This window comes from Zonotrichia leucophrys, chromosome 1 (genome assembly GCF_028769735.1).
Source record: "Zonotrichia leucophrys gambelii isolate GWCS_2022_RI chromosome 1, RI_Zleu_2.0, whole genome shotgun sequence".
NCBI lineage: Eukaryota > Metazoa > Chordata > Aves > Passeriformes > Passerellidae > Zonotrichia > Zonotrichia leucophrys.
The window spans coordinates 64,496,113-64,517,280 of NC_088169.1; the positions used below are offsets into that span (position 1 = coordinate 64,496,113).

The following is a 21,168-nucleotide window of genomic DNA, read 5'->3' on the forward strand; positions in this document are numbered from 1 at the left end:
AGAATCACAGAACATTCTGAGTTGCAAGAGACCCACAAGGATCATCAAGTCCAATTCTTCAGCAAATGGCTCATACAGGAAGCAAACCTACCACCTTGGCATTATTAGGACCATGCTCCAATCAACTGAGCTTTGTTCTGAGTTTATTTTCCTTAAATATTCACAATACTCACTGAGCCAAACTACATTATTCCAGTGTACATACATTTTAAACAGCAAAACTCTTTTAAAAGAATAAACCTCATCATGTTTCCTTCAGCATAGATCTTTCTAAGTCTCTTCAGCACAGCAGTTAATCTCCACAAGTACCACAGTTATATACAACATTGAAATTTTTTTAAAGTTGCAAGATGAATTTATCAAGAGCTTCACTAGCACCCACTTACTAGATATAAATAAACTACTTACCTACAATAAGGAATTTTTAATGTTTCTGCAATTTTTGTTACTCCAGACTAGTATGAGCTTCTTCAAACTACTGGAGCAATCGGAGTTCAAAAGGACAAATACTATTATGTTTCCTTCCTAGGAATCACCACTCTGCATTATTAGAGGTGGAGCTAAAACAATGCTCATTATACTCTACAGCATAAGTCATCACTAACAACTCATTTCAAAGATTGTTTTCAGAGGATCCCCAGAGGACTTTGCCTTTGTACTGCTTCTTATGGGGCTGGCATCCATGCTGGGGATCGAGACAATTTAGATAAAGAAGGTTTAACCTCCTTTAATATACAACCCATGCTACAACATGCTTTGTTTTAAATTCACCAGTTCAGAAACACCACTTCCCTCCCAACATGCACACACACACACACACACACACTGACCTGCCTTTCATCTGTATTGACTTCTGTCATTCCCATGGAGTAACTCTGCAAAAGTTTCTCTTCTTTCTGCAAGTTACTGCTTGCTTTTACCGGCGATGCCGTCTTGGACTTTTCACCAATAATCAGTAGTTCAGGCACATCACGAGCTGCCTGCTGCTTACGAATAGACACCAAGGATATGTTTCTGTCGTTTAAAGTAGCTAAGTAGGACAGTTCCTTTTTCATTTTGTTGTCCAGTTTCCTCTCCATTATTTTTCTGGACTTTAAATACTGCAACGCCAAAAAAAAGTTTCACGAGAGCAGTTATTTGTTGTCCTCCACGCTTCTTTCAGCTACATTTACAACAGCTTGAAGAGCTCTGCCCCTCTAATCCATGGGCTTATTAGGCATTCATCAGGAAATCCCAGATGCAACCTGTGACCCTTATGTAGGCTGCTTGCTGCACTCAGCTACCTGCTCTCCCTGCCAGTTCAAATGATTCCCACCAATTGGCATCCCTGGTGCTTTCCCAACTGCGTCCAGCACTGCTGATCTCTGCACACGGCGTAGCAGCAGGCTCAGCCAAGGCTGCCTTTCACAAGCTGCTCAAACATGACCTGTGTGCAGCAGCCAGCGTGTAACCAGCCCACACAGACAGGCATCCTGGTGGCCATGTGCACAATCACAGCTCCTGCACAGGGAAAACGCTGTTCCAGTTCCTCCTTCTATGAAATTATCGGGGGTTTCTTGGACAAAATGAAGTCCCTTCTCACACTGAAAACATGCCCACGATTGCTTAATTAGATAAGGCTCCTAGACCAAAGGTCTTTCATTAATTCAGGGCAAAAGAACATTCATTCTTTGTACCAAGAGGGAAAACAAAAGAGTGAGTACAATATTTACACTTTCTAAAATGTGCCTCTTCACCATCAGCAAGCTTTACTAAGAGCAGTGAACCAAACAAAATTAAGTGAGCAATTAATGCCAAAAAGGCAAGAAATAAAAGACATTCTCCTTAAATTCTCTGGGCAACACCAGGAACATCTAGTTTAGATGGCCAGGCACACAAGAGGTACCACCACTAGAAGTGCCTTGAGCCAAGCCTGAATTTATTTCTCTGAGATTGCCCAGAGCAAATTCACAGCACAATGCTAATGCAGTAAGGGGGATCTCCTGTTCCCAAGTCCACAGTTGCGCAGTCCACTTCTGAAGGCACTGCTGAACAGGGCAATGCATTTATGCATTCATAAGACTTATAAATATAACAGATGTTATTATTTATTTATTAGCAATTTCCACCCTCCCTGCCTGTGCAGTGACATCACTGCACATGCAAGACTTAAATTTAATCAGAATCTCTTGGACTTGCTGGAAAAAGTAACAAATTTATTCCTATGCATAGGTTAGCACACGGGGTCAAAACCTTGGCATATCTCTGTTGTGTCATGAAAACCTGAGGGATAAATGACAGACACTCCACCTGACAAAAGAATTAGTACAATATTTATAATTTCTATAATGTGCCTCTTCACCATCAGCTAGCTTTACCAAAAACCAACGACAGGACAAATTCAGATTCTTCTTACTTCCAAAGGCAGAGATACACCCCTCACACCCCTGTCACACAGAGACTGGTCCAGAAAGCCACCATGCAGGACATAAGCATCCTAGCTTGTCTCCCTGTCATAACTTCCGCACAACTATGGATCCTCAGTTCTTGGGAAAAGAAGGTCTTCTGCCAGGGAAGTGAAACTCTAAATACTGCTGCAATGATCCACTATTCTGCATTGTTGTCTTAATATAAAAAATTAAGTGATATTACTAAACTTTTTTAAAGGGCTATTTTGAAAACATTTTGAGAAATGGCCCTTCTAAAGAGAATTACTACAAAGTGTCTGTGTTTGTTCTACATTTATCAAACCAATTAGAGCCACATCTGATTTCAGTTCAAACACTTTACTGAAAAAGAAAAATGTGCTAAAGATGAAATAATTTCAAGAATTTCTGATTTTAACTGGGTTCAAAATAAGCGATTGAAAATTACACAATTTGACTTACGTGAAAAATTTCAGTAAAACGTGTTTAAATACCAAAGCTAAGTCTACATACTAAATACATATATAAAGTTAAAAACTAATATTCATCCTTCTGAAACAAAACAGGGCTCCCTTCCCAAATCAAAGATATTTAGAAAGTCAGCTCTGTGTTCTAATTCCAAACAATGGCAATTTCAAATTCTTGATTTTCTAAGGGAACAGGAACTCCAGTTTCTGATCATCAATAAAGCATATATTTGATCTGCTCATCTCTGACAGTATCTTTGCTATTAAAAATATCCCAAACCCTACTGAGCATGCTTCTGCAGGTAACTAATATGCAAAAATATACTGTGATGAAAAAGAATGTAAAAACAACCTAGGGGGTTTTTTCCCTTCATTTGAAGTTCACCTGCAAAGCTCAGCTTAGACTGACAGAATTACAAGGTGTTGAATAAATATCTTCTCTCCAATTCCCTTCAATCACCATTTCTCCCCCCCAGCTTCTGAGCAACTCTAAGATAAAAAGTTGTTTCTTTCTAATAGCATGGAGAGAAATTCATGCTTAGCGCCCTACAGCCCCTTGGCCTTCAGCAGAGTCCTGAATACTGATTTGGAGATAAAGAAGAAACACATGAAGTTGTGCTTTGAGCACATTCAGTTTACAAGATATTTATCCACTTTTAAAAAAAGGATTTGCTGGGGAAAAAAAAAAAAGCTTGCTATAGTACTTCAGGCTAAAGGGACTTAAGATAAATTTTAACCACTTTAAGTACCTAACTTAGCTGTGGGCTGGAGCAGAGCAGGGGCAAAAGAAACCTGTGCAGCTGACAGAGTCTTGAACAGCTCTTGGAGAAGAGGCACCAGTCACAAAGCAGAAACCACTGAGAGTCTTTCAATGCTAAGTAATTCCTATTTACATTAATACACAGCACAGAAAGTTCAGAGATTCTGCCCCAGCTCAATCACGTCACAACTCTCTTATAGTTCAGGAGACACTTTAGGAAGGGATTCAATATTGGCATCTCAAGGCTGGCAATGTCTGCCAGGGAAGTGGGGGAGATGCTTGGAATTAACCTCTGCGACTGGCTGCTGCTGCTGCAATCCAACAGACTGCTACTGGTTTCCCATTTATTTTCTCCATTTTATCTCATTTAATTGCCCCTTTAGAGTCTAAGCTAATTGTATCAGCTGCAGAGTGAGGATGAGCATTTTACTTTAGGCTGGAATGGGAAAGGCAATATTGCCCTTCTCATCTGATAGCAGTACCACTCGGATTTAAGGCTGGATATGGCAGAGCTTAGGAATTTCATGAGGACGAATCATTCTGGCTTGGTAGTATGAAATTCAGATGGCAAATAGAAAACATGCCTGCTGCCTTCACAGCTTTCTGCTAGTGTTTGGCAACGGTGTTTGCATTTTCAAGTCAGAAAACACAGGACATTCCAAGAAAATTAAATCCCTTTGATTTAAAGGCTCAAAGCTGATCAAACATGGGTTTTCCCCTTTATTTTATCTGCATTATCAGCCTACGTGATTAACATACAAGAACAATGCATTCTCATATAAATTTTGTTTCCCAGGTGCATTCATCCTTGGCTTTATGGGATATCCTGGCCTGCATCTAATCCCTCTGCTTCTGTAACCAAAGAAAGCATCTTAAATAGTCCTAACAATGCCTTGAAAGATGAGATGCTTGGGTTGAAGGAAAAAAATGGGGACTGGGAGGTTAGAAGGTCATATTTCTTTAATCTGTGTGGGGAAAAAGAAAGAAAAAACAAAGTTCAGTGAGAAGGAGCACATGTGTTGGCTGTAGTTCACCAGGCACAAACTGCTGCACACCTTAGGAGCAGAAACATTGAAGGAGCTTGAAGTATCACTAAGAGAGGCACGAAACAAAGGGTGGAGCAGCACAGAGGTGTGGTCATTCCCTGTTTAAGACAGTTCAACTAACAGGAACTAAGCCACACGAGTGACCCAAATGGTGAGCAAAAGCTGACCTTTGTTTCACTAACTCAAAATACATATTACTTTTCATGCCTCTGCACATGCTAACAGACAAAAACCTGCTTTAAACATGGAATGACATCAACTTTAATTTTTCCACTTTTCCCCACCTTCAAAGAAAACAAGATAGATATAGACTAAATGGGGCAGGAGGCTAAAGGAGACTACACCTTTGTGAATGCCTAAGAAGTAGGATTTGAGCACTCAGCTATACTGAGTCCTTCTTTGGGAAATTTAAAAAACAATCTTGTATTTGTGATCATACTTTAGCCCTAAAGAGTCATCTGGCAATTTATTGTCTTTGTCGCCAGCTGTATTATTCATATTTTATGTATTCACACATGCTTCTCAGATGGTGTATTTATCACCAGCAAGCCAATAACAATCTGCATTTGTGTTGCTCAGTAAATGACACTATCTTGTACTTGCCATGAGATTTATTGAATGTCACCAGAATTCACATCTGGCTGCAAAAGCTCACTGGGCACAACCAGACTTAGGGTGAATTGCACTGTTTGTGCATCTGTAACCACAATGCTTCCCACTGAGCACACCTGGACTGCAGAGCCACATTGGCTCTGCATTTCTGATGCTTAGAGCTGAAATGGCTGTCACTCAGCTGTCCCAAGTCCCTGGGATAACTCAGATCCAGCTGGACTGAAAGGGGGTTATTTTGTGCCAAATCTCTTTCCTCTTAACCCAACAGAAAAGTTAGCCTTACTCTTAAGGCAACAATCCACCAGTCTGCCTTTGAATGTTAATCATTTTCCTACTCTCCTCTTCAGACATCATTTTAAACCACCAAAATACAATCAGGTAATCATCACAAAATTCAATCATACAATCATCACCAAAATACAATGCAGCATACAAGCAATGATACAAGGCTAAACCATAAGTCATTTCATATTTGACAGTATTTTGAGTTATTCTTAATTTGTCTTCAGGATGCAGTCAGCTAAAATGTTTGAATTCCTCCCCCCTTTCCTAATCTTAGCAGAGTTAGATTGTATTTGGTTTTAACATATACAATTCAACTGCAGGAAATGAAGCATTTAGTTTAAATTAAAAAAAGGGAGAAGGGAGAAGTAAAGTAAAAATTCATAGTAATATCACAAACAACAGTGCTGGCAACTCACAGGTATCAACAAATTGCTTAAACATTGCTTGAGAGTGAACCTGGAAAAACCCAGCCCTTGTGTGAAACAACTATTTCTCCTTTGTCAGGACCCTCTTTACAGGAAAAGGGAAGTAGATAGTATCCACTTTCTCTTAAAACAAATCCCTGTGCTTGCTCCACAATACTTTTTCAGTCGTACTAAGCAACTCAAGCCTCCCATTTCCCCCATGAATCAATCAGCCACACCTGAAAGTTCAGCGGAAGCTTGGTAATATTCATGGCACAGAACTATGTTCTTTATTCTCCTAACTGACATACTTCTTACTGAACACAAAAAAAGGGCCATACCTCATTTTTATTGAAGAAGCAACAAAGCCATCTCTTTACCTACATTTGCACCTAGTTTTGGGCCACAAAATCAGAAAGAACTCTTTGGCCATAGACATAAGAAAACTGGCAGCAACCAGATACACAAGTGGTTCTATAGCATAAATGGTATAGATATTTCTTTTAACAGATGAAGAAGCATGATCATTATTTCTCACATTACAAGAAAAAAAGGAAACTACAGAAATCTGAAATACAGGGAAACAAATTCCTACCTGCTATGATTAAAATTGCTTAAGAGTTGATGACCTAATTTCAAATCAAATCTGCTCAGACTTTGGCTTCAGTTTTTCAGGAAGCAGACTCAATCTTCTCCAAATATTTAAAAAAGGTTTGTTTGCTCGAAACCAGCAAAACTCAACGAAGTCCTTGTAACAGGGCCCCAAAACGCATACTGATCTTTTTCACTCCACAGCCCTTCGTATGATCGCAAATTGTGTGGACTTGGTACTTTGTCTGCTTTTAGAAGTGTTGCTTTCATTATGATAATTTCTGTTATCTGTTTATACTGCAGACATTTGTTTTCAAGACCTGGAAACTATAAGGCTGATCTTATTATCACACAAAAAGGCACACCTTTTGGGTCAAGGTTTAAGTGCAAAGAACAATTGCAATCTGCATGAATTAATTGGAGTCAAGATTTCCACTACTGCTTATGTAACAAGCAGTTTAAGAGGGCTGGCAGAACTTGTCAGGCAGTGCCACAACAAACCCAGGATTTTTACTTCTGTGTTTCTAATTTCACTTTTTGATCTTGTCCATGATTTGCTCTTGCTCAGAGCTGGTTATGTGTCATGAAGTTTGTGCAAAAGCTTTTTAGAATTCCATGTAGAGAAAAGGGACGTGCATTTTACCCATTCTAACTGCGATTTTTAAAATACAACTTGAGAATGAGTAATATTACAAAATTAACTATTTTAAAAGGCTAATTTGAGAAAACAGAAAGAGCCATTACTTGTAGACTAACATTTGCTGTCCTAATTTAGAAATAAGAAATAATTAGTGCTACTTCTGCATAAAATTTGTAAATTTCTCAGTATTTGTTGTAGCATTTAAAGAATATCTCCTACACTTACTTTGATTCTATAAGGTCTCTGAATTGTGATTTAAGTAAATAAGAGGATTGATTTTTTTAATTTTTTTTTTTCCCAAAGTAAGCAGCCATTCACCCAGTCGCAGGCAAACTAATACAATGTGGCACCTGGGACTATGTAAACAACATAAAGCACATCATAGTTGTAAACTATACCAAAAAGAAAAAAAACCAAAAAAACCAAAACCAAACAAAACACAAACCCAGAAACTGGTAACTCTGATTTAAGCTTGTATTTCAGATTCTATGGCCTCTGAATTAAAGAAATAAAAAGACAGAACAGTATCTTGTGTTTGCATTGCAGATGCCACATCTAAAATACAAACATACTGTCTTTGTTAGGGCAGGCTAGATATGTAAAGGCAAGACCAAATTCAGTTTCTCCTAACAATGATTTCTGTTTACCTCAGACTGGCAGGAGCCACCTCCATACACAGAGAGGAGTTTCCAGAAACTCCCAAATCCCTAAGTAAACTTGAAAGCTGCACTCTCACCACAGCACCTGGGCTCCTCCAACACAGTGCCGTGAGCAAAGTCCTGTCTGCTTTCTCGGTGGTCCAGGCAAAATTCTGTCTGGAAAGAAGTGTTTCCACTTTTGTTTGGTTATTTTACTTCCTTTTTCCCTGCTCTCTCTGTGGGCTGGTTGCAATTATTGGGTAGAAAAAGGGAGGATGGTGTTAGAGCCCTCTGTGTAGTCTCACTCTTGCAGAGAGCACAATCTCTCAGGTGACCCTGTGTCACAGGGCTCAGGTACAGCTCGGCCAGGCTGGCATGAGAGCCCTTCTCACCTGCCTTCCACCTCCTGCCCTTTTGGACTGTGCCACGTGCTGCCAAGACAGGGTGACTGTCCTTCCACGAGCGAGTAAACACAGCACTGCTCACACGTCTCTGAGCTCAGCATCGCCACACTCATGGTGGGATGAAGGGACTCGAGGGGCAGCAGCTCCTGAAATACAGGGCTGCCCTTATGTGCATTTTTCTTCCCAATTTAGAGAGGGAAGAAGATGTGCCAGTTCTCTGGCTGACCTGCTCTGCCACAGCAGGCAAGAAGCGAGGAGGGGAACCTCTGCTGAGAACATGGAGTAGAGGCTTTTCTGTTTCCATTTGTCAGAGTTCAAAATTGTAACATATGTCAGCTGCTGTTTAGCTAACTTACATTTCTACAAAAGTCCTCTCAATCCTTTCCTATCCAGGGCTAAGAACTATACAGCAGTGCCCTGTCCAGGTCTAATATCTCCCATAAAGTTACAGTTAACTCTCAGCAAGAGCCAGTTTCTATGAGTGGAAAAAACATACTTCAAATAACCATGAAAGTTAAGCAGAACTTGCCTAGATACAGACATACCAATTCACTGCAGAGCCTGACAGAAACTAAGAAGAGAAATAAAAATGAAAACATGTATTTGCTGTCATTGTTTTTTTTTTGGTTTTTTTTGTTTTTTTCTGCTGGAACACCTGATAATTCCCTATTGAATAATGTCACTGGCAGCCTACACTAATTCAGTAAGAATTCAGGTACAAATGTCAGAACTAAAGCCACAGTCAGGGATGAAAGTATCAACACAGGAAACTGCTAATTTTATGCAATCCCTTCAATACAAACAATTGCTTTGAAGAACATGTAAGAGAAATGGCAATACAGAGTAAACCTCTTTCTGTTTACAAGTATAGAAATACTCTATTATAAATAAATAATAAATAAATAAAATATCTGAACTATTTAACACCTGGATTGAAATACAGTTAAAATCCTGGTTTCAAATGCAGACATGTTGTCTCGGGCTGTTTCCTATGACATATACGATTGCTCATCACGACTCAAACTCCCTGTAAAAACAGCATTCATTTATTGCATGAGGACACAGGGGAAACTGGAGACATCTGACTCCTAAAGAAAGACTTCCTGGGAGCCTGAGGCTGTGAGAAGAGGAAAACACAAAAAAAGCTTTCTAACTCTGAAACTCAGCTTATTCAGCTCTCAGAAATACTCTCATTTCCAGAGGTCACGTCAGTCTGTTCTCTAGGCAAAGAAAGTTTCTTCCAAGGACACATTTAGCCAAAACCCATGCATTCCACAGCTCCACATAAAAAAGGGTACCAACTGTGGGAGTTGCTGAGCAACCATCTGAGATTTATTAACTCAATTCCTGGAAAGCATAGATGTTAGCTATGGAAATTCAGGCTTGATTCATTTACCATTCCCTCCTGGTACCTCAGCTTATTGAAAGAAAAGGTAGTGCAGCAGGGAACTACTTTTAAACAGCCCAGGTTTGCCCCCTGAAAGAGAATCTTTGATTGAATCTACTTTATGGGAAAATCACCAACCTTTCAAGCCTTCTTCATCCTTGAAATAGAAATAAGTCAGAGGAAGTGATGAGACACAGTATCCACAACTCTCATGCCTGGACGAGCCAAACAGTCTCCTTCAACTCCCTTCTGTCCTGCTCTGCAGGCAGTTTCTGTCTCCTTTCTGCTTCCTAATCAGTGCCAAGGAGCCAGACACGAGCACAGAATGCAAATCCTGCTTCATCCTGGCTCCATGTGAAACAAATTGGATTTTCATTTGAATAGCACTCTTCCTTGCTTCCTGAAACAGGCAGAGAGGCACACACAAACACATGTGGCAAAATGCACTTTGGACAAGCCAGTGGAGTGATCAGGTTATGTGAACCTTTTAAAGTTTGAAAAGGGAAGCACCTCACTCAGTAAAAAACATCCCAGTAAAGTTTTACAGCTCCCTGAGGACTTTCATAGCAGGTGTTAAGGTATGACAGTGAAAGAGGTGGTCTTTCATGATCCCTTTCATGCTCTAATTAGGTGCAGACAGCAACAGATATATTACTATCTATCAGCAGAAAGGAGAATGAAAAGCAAAAAGGGCTTGGGTCTGCTAACACAGACCCTCAAAAATGGTCCCTAGCTCCTCAGGAATCAAAAGCTTCCACCTGAAAAAGCAGCAACTTAAGATGAGTGCAAATGTTCTTTTGCAAGCTCAGTGATATTATCATTAGGGGCACATCATTTGCCATCTCATTTCTGCCAGGGCTCCAAGTTGCTTGAAAATGTTTCCTTCAGCCACCCTAAAAAATGGCAGATGTTTAGAATCCATGGGAGTTTAAAACACTGTCACAATCTACAGGAACTGATTTGTTTTCCTTCATGGTCCTTACCCAACAGGGACAATTTGTGTGCAAATAATCTTCTGTTAATCAAAAGATATGGGTTCAACCTGTATAAATTGCCTGGTGATACATATAAACGTGCTTTATGGGCTCTCCTGCAAATATCATTTGTAGATGCAGGCTGCTTAATTCTTCATTGCTTCTGCCAAAAAAAAACAGAGCAGCTTTTCGCTCACAGATACGTGGCATGAACACCTATGCCCTAGAACATGTAACTCAGAATTAAGAATGACAGTGAAAAAGAAATTACTAGAATTGCTTACATATAACAACTTCAATATTACAAGATATCAATAAAACCAACCGTATAGTGTTTTTCCCTAAGTATATCAATGCCACAATTTCTTGCCAATGCTTGGGTTTTGCTTCACAAATATTTAGCATAGAACTGGTGCAACTTTATTTCTGCTCCTGTTACTATGCAATGAAGAGTAAATATACTGTAATGTTCAACAGCCTATCACAAGACACATAGGAAAGTGAAAAAACTTACTCTGTATATGAATGATCTGAGATTCCGCCTACTAAAAACAGTCCCATGCATTTTCACAGCTCAGACAGCAGCACTGTACAAGAGACTTGGGGCTACACAGTGAATATTTCTGAAAGTAACTAACTGTACAAGAAAGTATAACAGACCACATGACTGTCATATGAATATCCTTGCACAATATTAATCCAGTTTCTTTCTATTATTACTTGCCAGCGGTTTTATCTTACTAAGTTACTCATACATCGACTATTCAGCAAGAATGAGAGTTACAAAAAGATACTTTTAAACTGCCTCAAATGCATTACAGGCGTGGGGAGAACACACAGTGAGTGGATTCTGCTACTTGTTCTAAATACTCTGCACTTTTAAAGGTCCGTTTGCACTTTTAAAGGTCCGTTTGCATGGGCTTTCTTTAGAGTAAGGAGCTTAAAAAGGAAAGCAATTAAAACAGGACCAAAAAAAACTTACAGAGGCAACAAAAGATTAAAAACTTGGTACATCTCTGGGAAGGTGAAAGCAAAACTGAGTTCATAACAAGGCTAGTTCACTTTTGCTGCCTTGTGCAATTTCTACAGACAAGGTTTTGAATAGCATTCTCACTGCTGGAGTGGGAGCACCACAGAGAGCTCGTCATTGCTCCTGCTGAAGTTCTTGTCAGTACCCTAAATGCATGCATGCAATATCCTCTGTCACATATGGATGAAAGTGGGGAAGTCGTGGAGTGCTGATGACTCAATTAATTAGCCTGTGCTGGGCGTTCACAAATTAAAGGTAAGCTTTGCAGTCTGCTAGTCTGTCAGCACACAGGTTTCATATTGCTCACATCAGCAGCTGAAAACTCTGTGAATAATGAAAAGGTAACAGAAGAACTTTGAAAGTATTAGTACATCTGTTTTTAATTACTGCTAGAGGGACTATGAAAAAAACCAAACATCTAAGATGATTAAGGGTGTGGGACAATTTTTCTGTGAGGAAAGTCTGAGGGAACTGGGATTGTTTAAGCCTTGACAAAGCTTGACAAGGCCTTCAGTGTGTGAAGGGAGGGTGAAAAGAGGAGCTAGGCTCTTTTCACTGCGGTCCAGTGACAGGGCCAGAGGCAATGGGCACAAACTGAAACATGGAAAGTTCCCTCTGAACATCAGGAAACATTTCTTCATTGTGAGGGTGACCAAGCACTGGCACAGGTTACACAGGGAGGTTGTGCAGTGTTCATCCTTGGAGGTATTCAAAATTCATCTGGACTCAGTCCTAGACAATCTGCTCTAGGTACTCACTTTGGGCAGGGGGCTGGAGAAGATGGCCTCCAGAGGCCATAGAATCATAGAAAGGTTTGGGTTGGAAGGGCATTAAAGATCATTTAACTCCAACTCCTCTACTGTGGTCAAGGATGCTACCCACTAGATCAGGTTGATCAGGGTCCCATTCAACCTGGCCTTGAACGCTTCCAGGGATGGGAAACCCAGAACTTCTCTGGATAGCCTGTTGCACCCTCACAGTGAAGAATTTCTTCCTAGCATGTAATCTGAATCTCTCCTCTTTTAATTTAAAACTGTTTCCCCTTGTCCTATTTACATCTGTCCATGTAAGAACCTCCCTCTTTTTATATAAGCTCTCTTTAAGTGCTGGAAGGCTGCAATGAGGTCTCCCTGGAGTCTTCTCTTCTTCAGCATGAACAGCCCCAACATTCTTAGCCTGGCCACATAGCAGAGATGTTCCAGACCTCTGACCATCTTCATGGCCCTCCACTGGACTTGCTCCAACAGGTCCCTGTCTTTTCTGTGTTGGAGACCCCAGAGGAGGATGCAGCACTCCAGGTGGGGTCTCACCAGAGTGGAGCAGAGCAGCAGAATTCTCTCCCTCACTCTGCTGGCCACAGTGTTTTTGATGCTGCCCAGGATGGTCTTGGCCCTCTGCACTGCAATTGCACATTGTCAGCTCCTCTCCAGCTTTTTGTCCATGAGAACCCCTAAGTCCGTCTCTGCAGGGCTTATCTCGATGAGTTCTTCTACTCTGTACTCATGTCTGGGACTACCCCAATCCAGGTGCAGCACCTAGACATTGAGCCTTTGACCATAACTCCCAGGCTGTATCCATCCCACCAATTCCTCCCCACCTCAGACATTCTGTGATTCCATGAACCATAAATTATTAGAGGTAAGAAAACTGACACTCCCACCATCATGCAAATTTCTCCCTAAATGAGCAAGTGAAACTCAAAACCCAAGTGTGTAGGTATCTCCCTCATTAATTAGTCTTCTTGCTTCCAGGAGCTCTTGACCATTATTACTTAAGTCTCATCTTAATTAAAACTGTGATCTTACTTAAGCAGGCTGTGACCTGCTGTCCTTCAGCTTCCTGAAGACTTGGTGTAAAATTCATACCTTCCAAGGGAGTGACCATGGACTCCTATCCAAGTCAGAGGGGAGAAGCATAAATTTCATCATCTAAAACAGTATGGACTTCCTGTTCCCTGGAATAACTTACCTGTTCCTCTGAACTCTGAACTCAAACAGTAATCTTAAAATGTAGAAGAAGGAAAGGTGTTTTGAGTTAAGAGATGTAAATCCAGCAGAGATCTATTCTGTCAACATTCCACCTGCTTTTAAGGGAACTGCTCTGTCAAGGAAGAGGAAAAAGATTAAGGGAGAGAAACCAATACCAGCTGCATCCTCTTTATGAGAGCTGTTGGTTCAGAAATAAAATGTTAGGCCATGCTTATTGGACATCCCATAGACCTCTTCCAACTTACCTGCTTACATAGACATCCTCGTAAAACCTACAGTCAGTGGTACTTAGGACAGTCAAAATATTTAAATAAAAACATCGGCAAAACAACCAATAAATTTCTGAGTTTCCACATTTCCAGGCTGAGTCCTGCTAAATGGAAAATTCAACCTAGACAGGTCAGAACCAAATAACCATCATTTAAGCTGGACTTTTCTCACTCCCATTAGAGCAGAGCCTTTGTCTCTCTGCTTCTGGTTATAGCAGTGGCCACATAAATTAATGATTCATCATCTTCCAAACTGCACTTTTCTCATGCAGAAGACATAGGATGACTTTCACAAACATCCCTAACACCTACAAGACCTCAAAATGCACAGGTGACTAGAACATGAATTACATCATGCTGATCTCACAGAGGCTGAAGGATCACAGATTCTGGAAAGGTCTTGTTTAAAGAAACAAGGTTTGAAACTCCCTCAAATTTTGGACAGCAAGAGACTGAAGAATTAATTATCTGGATCAAACTTCCCACATAAAGCATTTTATTATTTTAAAATGGAGAATGTGGTGGGGGGAAAAGAAGCATGTAGCAATGTGACAGGAGATCAGAAATATTTCGGATTGTTCTGTCAAAGTCTCTCCTGATCTAGAGATAGTACTTTCACCCAACGCTTCTCAGGACCCTGGAGATCAGGGTGAGTTCCTTATGTTTTTTCCAAGTATGACATTTTAGGAACATGAAGTCTGATGTGGACTGACAAATCATTAGTAGAAAAAGCAGCACCATTCAGTCTTATTGCTACACTGACCCTCTGGTCTGTGCATATACTCTCCAATCAAGACAAAATAGGCCAAAAAAGCATGTAAGACAGAGATAACCTCAGTGGTAGCTGTCCCCATGATCGTGTTCATGGGATCCTTTTGGAGACGGTGCCAGGTGCAGCCTGTGTTGGACACCCTGCCCTCGGCCTCACATTAACCGGCACACAGGAGCTGGCAGCTCCCTCTCCGTAATGAGGGAAAGCAGGAGGTTACGGCAGGGCTGCAAGCCAGGACATCGGGCTCATCGAGGACATCCTCTCCTGGCCAGCGAGAAGGGCCAGCGCTTACACAGGCAAAACCTGGCGGAGTGTGGGACACAGGAGGAACCCCAGTGTCCCCGGGAGGCCTCCGCCTCCTCACAGCGCCCTCCCTTCCATCCTGCCCAAGGAATCCGAGGACAGCACTTGAGGAGGACGCAATGCAATCCAAGGAGCAGCACGCGTTACGACTGACTGAACTGCACCGGGAATGTGCTGCTGTTCAGTCTCTTCCGGCATCTCTGGGAAAAACGCTTCCCGCAGCAGCACACGGCCCCTCCCAACAACCCACTGCACTCCGCGCCTTCCACGGGCTGCGGGCTCTGTGTCTGCTGGGCGGGGCCAGGCCGAGCAGGAGGCGGAGAAGGAGGTGAAGGAGAACGAGGAAAAGGCAGCAGGAGAAGGCAGTGGCGGCACCGCTCCCGCCCCTCCGGGACGCTGCCAGCCGGGAGCCGCTGCCCGGCTGGTCCCGCCCCGCCGGCCGGGAACCTCCCTTTCCGCCTGGAAGGCGACGCGGCGCTGCCCAAGATGGTGGCGGGAGGGCTGTGCTTCTGTGGGCTCCTCAGGTACCGGGGCGCGGGGGCGGCGCGTACTGGCGGCGGGCAGGGCGGGCGGGAGGCGGCCCCGGCCCGGCCCGGCCCGGCCGCGCTCCTCCGGCCCCCGGGGCGGGCCCTGCCCGGCTCCACGCTGTGCCGCGGGCTCGGATGGGTTAATGTGCTTTTCCGCCCCTGCCGGCCCAAAATGAAAGTGCTTCCTTAGGTGTCGATCGTGAGGCGCGGGTGGCCCCTTCGGTAAACGGGAGCGGCTGAGTAAACGCTGCTTGTCGCAAGGCTTAGCGGCACCGCGGGAGGAACCAGGCGGTATCCCTGCTAGGCTCCTCGCTGTCCCAGGAAAGCTCCCGCTACTGAGCTGTCAGGGAGGCGGTGCAGAGCGAAGGGAGCACCCCTGGGAGAGCAGAACGAGCAGCTCTCTGCACAGAGAGACTGCACAGGGCTGCTCGGGACAGCTGGCATCGCTGTTCTGCCTCCGGAGAGTGGGAAGTGTAGGATGGAATAGGAGATTCCTGGCCCCAGTAACCCAGCACCAAAGCAGCTCACAGTAGGGCAAGCCAAACAGGAGATTGGGTGGGGAAAAAACTCTAAAAATCCATTTGCAAGTCGCTCTGCTGGTTGAGTATTGCCAGGTTACTGAGGGCATGCAACTTCAACAAAGTGCACGTGGAGATAGATAACACATGTAGGGCATGAATAAACAATAATAAATTATTGCAAGGTGACCGCAGGGATCAAAGAGATCTTTGGGTAAATAGTGCAGAGTAATGATTTCATTTCTGTAATTGTCAGTCATACACAGTGATGATTTCTGAGATTAGAAGAACTCAAGAAGCTGTCAAACTTCCTGTAGCTCTACTTTCAAGCCCTTGTCGCTCAATGCCATACACAGTAATTCTTTAAAGCAGTTACGGATTTTGAAATTTCTGGCTTGTTTCAGATTGCTCTGCTCATTGTTACTCCCTGCATTGTTTCTAAGTGGAATTTTGTGCATCTTCTTGGTGGTGCTGCTGTGGGGAGTACGGCTCTGGATACAAAGGAAGAAACAGTTGAGGTCTGCAGGAAGAGATGGGAAGCGGCCGCTGCTGGTGGCCTTTTTTCACCCGTACTGCAATGCAGGAGGTGGAGGGGAGAGAGTCTTGTGGTGTGCCATAAGAACGCTCCAGAAAAAGTAAGCATATGTGTTTATCAAACACACCCTATTTCATTCTCAGCTTCTGTTGCTATTCTTTATGCATATGTTGGCATTTTACATATTTAAGTAGGTGTCATTAATCTACTGGTCTTACATTTTATTTTACATCTAAGTTTCATATGCTTGCATTTTACTTCATCCCTTTAGATTTTGATATTCCTGCTTTGGCACCTCTCACTTTTTTCCTTTCTTTCCTTGAGAAAACCTCTTCTTCCTCCTCAGTTTTCCACTACTGGTATGGAACTTTGTACAGTCATAACTCCTCAGCAGATAACTGATCATCTTTATACTTGCCTCTTGGTGCAGGAGGCAAAACAAGTTAATACCTAGAGTGGATTTAACGTGGGCACATACATTGATCTGTCATCATTTGCATTTTGCTCATGCTGTGCACTAGACAGGTATGTCCTAATGTATAGCAAGGAGTTCTGAGGTCTATAGAATAATACTGAGCTCCTTTTATGTTTTACTCAAATTAAAATATTCCCCAAGTTCTCAGCCATATGTTTTTCTGCAGATCAGAAGAAACCTGTGGAAGTATAAGGAAAAGTATTATTTAGCTAAAGTGATTTCTGGACCAAACATTTGTTCTCACATTCTTCTTGAGTACTTTTAAGTGGACTGTATTTTAGTTTCTTGCTGAAGAATAGGAAGAGAGGAATATATGAAATTCTTTTTCTTTGTTCTTGCAGGTACAGAAATGTAACGTGTGTTGTTTACACTGGTGATAAAGATGCCACTGGAGAAGAAATAGTAGAAGGTGCTTTCAGAAGATTTAATATTAAATTAATCCATCCTGTGAAGTTTGTATTTCTAGAAAAACGCTTCCTTGTGGAAGCTTCTCTTTATCCTCACTTCACTTTGCTGGGACAAAGTTTAGGATCAGTGTTCCTTGGCTGGGAAGCTCTTCTAAAGTGTGCTCCTGATATTTATATTGACTCAATGGGTTATGCCTTCACAATTCCCCTCTTCAAGTACCTGGGAGGCTGCCGTGTTGGATGCTACGTGCATTATCCCACTATCAGCACGGATATGCTCTCAGTCGTGAGGAACCAGGATACCAGGTTTAACAATGCTGCCTTCATTACAAGCAGCCCTCTCTTCAGCAAATTTAAACTTGTCTACTACTACTTCTTTGCTTTCATGTACGGGTTGGTTGGTTCCTGCAGTGACGTGGTCATGGTGAATTCTTCTTGGACGCTGAATCACATCCTGTCCCTCTGGAGAGTTGGGGCTTGCACTAGTGTCGTGTATCCACCATGCGATGTTCAGGCTTTCCTGGATATTCCACTGGAAGTGGAAAAGAGCACCAGTGAATATTCCATTGTTTCTGTCAGCCAGTTCAGGCCTGAAAAAGATCACCCTCTGCAAATCAGAGCCTTTGCTAAATTGCTGAAAGAGAAGAGAGTGGGGCAGCAGCCGTCGCTGAAGCTGATCTTAATCGGCGGCTGTCGGAACCAGCAGGACGAGGAGCGTGTCAATAAGCTGAAACGCCTGTGTGAGGAGCTGGGAGTCAGTGATGATGTGGTGTTCAGGATTAACATTCCCTTTGAGGAGCTGAAGAGACACCTGGCCGAGGCCACCATCGGCCTGCACACCATGTGGAATGAGCACTTTGGGATAGGTCAGTACTTTTCCTGGGGGTGTTCAGCTGCTTGTCCCTAGGTGTCCAAGCACAGAGGTGTGCATGCCAAGCAGGTGTCCAGCTCCTGTTCCCTCTATATTGGAGGCAGTGTAGCTGCTGTAAAGCCTACAGGAGCAGTGCAGATGTGGTGCAGATGATGCACCACTAGATGCTACTGCAGTGCAGGCTGAAGTGCTGTAGTCATAGGCTGTTAATTCTGTGCATCCTCTGGACACCTGAGCACAGAGCTAGTCCTGTCTGTGCTGCCCAGGATGTCCTGCTGACCTCCAGCTGTCACCCTGCAAGCTCGTGGGTCACCCTGTTGTCCTTGGGTTCGGTTTGCCAACCTTCCAGAGCTTCAAGAGGCTGCAGGTGCTTCCCTTCCAGCACCTTAAATTGTGCCCTGATTGTGCTCCACTGTCTGCAGGGGAGCTTAGAGACAGTTCATGTGTAGACATCCATGTTAGAGATTTTGGTTTGTTTCACCTGCCTCATGTGCCACTTGAAATGTCCCAGGTATGTCATGGGGCTCTAGCTGCTGCTTCAGGACAGGATCTGTGAGTCTCCCACAGATCCTGTCTGGTACAAACAAGCCCTATGTAGATGCCACCAGGTACCTTTGGTCATCTCATTGCATAAGGCATCTCTGCTGAGACAAATGTATGAAGCCCTTAAATTGGTGGGTGTAGCATGGAGCAGAATGTCAGAGAGGAGCTGGGACCCAGAATTAAGGTTTGGGGCTCCGTTTATTTGGATTGGATTAGTCCTGACCTTGAAAGAGAATGCCAGCTTGCCCATCTGTTATAAATCTACAGCAACCAGGTAAGTTAGTAGCCAAGCACATGGATGCCATACTGTGCTATAATGTGACTAAACTGAAGTTAATGTCTTCTGACTTCAGTAGAAAACAGGTTAAGTATCAGGAGTAGTAGTTTATGGTCTGTAGGAGCTTGATAGTAAAAAAATTGACACTGAAGTGTGAATTGATATAAAAAAATTGACACTGAATTGTCTCAGAAGCAACGGCAAAATATTGGAAATTATGTATTCTCTTTTTTTTCTTTCTCCTACAAAACAGTTTAGTTATTTATTTTTTTTTTCATGTGATATAATCACACTATGATTTTGAATTTGAGCAGGATTTAACCTTCATCTAACAGGCTTTTTTATGTGTAAAAAAACATATTCCAAAACTTTGGAGCACTATTTATAGTAGGCAATGTTTGAGCTGAGGGAATTGATAGCAATCAAATCAGAACTGAGAAGAATCAGCATTTCTGAGGTCTGTTCTGGAACCATGGAGGAGAATTGAAGTTGCTGTGTACATTATACTTTGTTCATATCCCACAGCTTTTGGCTGAGGAAAGCTTACTGATTCCCATTTCATTAAAATTTCTTCCATCAAAAATACAGATAACAATTTTTACTAGTGTTTTGCTGAGTTATCAGAAGCTATTAAGATTTGTTCATCTGCAAAATACTGAACTTTGGAATATTTTCTGATTGAAATGTGCAGCCAACTTTTTTCTCAGTATCTTTCCAGACATTTAAATTCAGGTAGGTTCCAAGACCCACAAATTAACCAGTTATATCTGATTTCTAATTTCAATTTTACGTGTTTAAGAGAAAGTGTCATTTCAATCCTTAGAACTGAAAAATTTAAATTTGTGTTTCTTATGGGACCATTTTCAGTGTATTTTTTCCAGCTGATTTGGAATGGCAGTCTGTAGTGAATTTTACTGTTCGTTTAACTTTCCAGTGTTAACTTCTGCCTTTTACAGAAGGTCAAAGCACATGATGTGCAGACTCATATCAGCATTTTCTGTCTGTCTACAGGAGTAGTTGAATGTATGGCAGCTGGCACAATTATCCTGGCTCACAATTCTGGTGGCCCCAAACTGGACATCGTGGTACGCCACGAAGGACGTGTCACAGGCTTCCTGGCAGAAGATGAGGACAGTTATGCTGAGACAATGGCTTACATCTTTTCTTTGCCTCCTGAGAAAAGGCTGGAGATCAGAGAAAGCGCTCGTCGCTCTGTGCACAGGTTTTCTGACCAGCACTTTGAAGACACATTCCTGTTATCTGTGGAGCCGTTATTTAAATGAGTGTATAGAAGTCAAAATGAACTTGAGTAAAATTACCTTTTTATATTTGATTGTGTGGCACATGTAAATATATCTAAGCTATGATCCCTTGCTTCCATTCAATAAAAAGGTTGTTTTTCTCTCTGTCAAGCTGTCTGCTTTATGTAACAGAGACTTTTCTTTTTCTGGGAAAGAAATGCTTCTATGTTAACTACGTGAGTTTGGTGCACTTAAAAACCATCTGGATTCACAACGATGATAGAGCTTTGGTAACAGAACTACATCAAATTCTTTTATATATCAGGAACCTCTTTTATTTATTGCATATTTTCAGTCTTCACCTGTTCCATGACTTTCTACCTTTCTAGCCTTTGTACCCAGAATTTTTTTCCCCAGAATCTACAGTATGCCTGTATTTGGCATTGGTGAGTCTGCACCACAAATCCAGTGATGAGTTTTGGGCCCCTCAGTTCAGGAAGGGTGTTGAGGTGCTGGATCGTGTCCAGAGAAGGGCAGTGGAGCTAGGGAAGGGTCTGGAGCACAAGTCCTGTGAGGAGCATCTGAGGGAGCTGGGGGTGTTTAGCCTGGAGAAAAGGAGGCTCAGGGGGGACCTTACCACTTTCTACACCTGCCTGAAAGGGGGGTGGAACCAGGTGGGGTCAGTCTCTTCTCCCAGGTAACAAGTGATAATGGAAAATGGCCTCAAGTTGCACCAGGGGAGGTTTATACTGGATATTAGGAAAAATTTAGACATAGAAAAGGTTGTCAAGCATTGGAA

The 21,168-nt window shown here is 42.4% G+C and overlaps 2 protein-coding genes across 3 annotated transcripts in view; one reads left to right on the top strand and one right to left on the bottom strand.

Annotated features, from left to right (window-relative positions):
* ATP7B (ATPase copper transporting beta) overlaps positions 1-9,907 on the bottom strand; it is a 40,752-nt gene extending 30,845 nt beyond the window's left edge. Inside the window, exon 1 of one of the 2 annotated variants that reach the window (XM_064715271.1) lies at positions 9,778-9,907. Coding sequence is in view for 1 of the 2 variants with exons in the window: in XM_064715262.1 (XP_064571332.1) it covers positions 831-1,079 (249 nt within the window). In the remaining variant the exon portion in view is untranslated. Of the gene's footprint in view, positions 1-830; positions 1,135-9,777 lie in introns of those variants that run through there. The other variant, XM_064715262.1, reaches the window with a different exon arrangement.
* A 5,321-nt stretch (positions 9,908-15,228) lies between these two features.
* On the top strand, positions 15,229-20,540 carry ALG11 (ALG11 alpha-1,2-mannosyltransferase). Its single transcript, XM_064715284.1, has 4 exons — positions 15,229-15,499; positions 16,425-16,655; positions 17,372-18,303; positions 20,140-20,540. Exons 1-4 carry the CDS (start codon positions 15,462-15,464, stop codon positions 20,409-20,411), a joined length of 1,473 nt encoding a protein of 490 aa, XP_064571354.1. The 5' UTR covers positions 15,229-15,461; the 3' UTR covers positions 20,412-20,540.
* Positions 20,541-21,168: the final 628 nt, after the last annotated feature.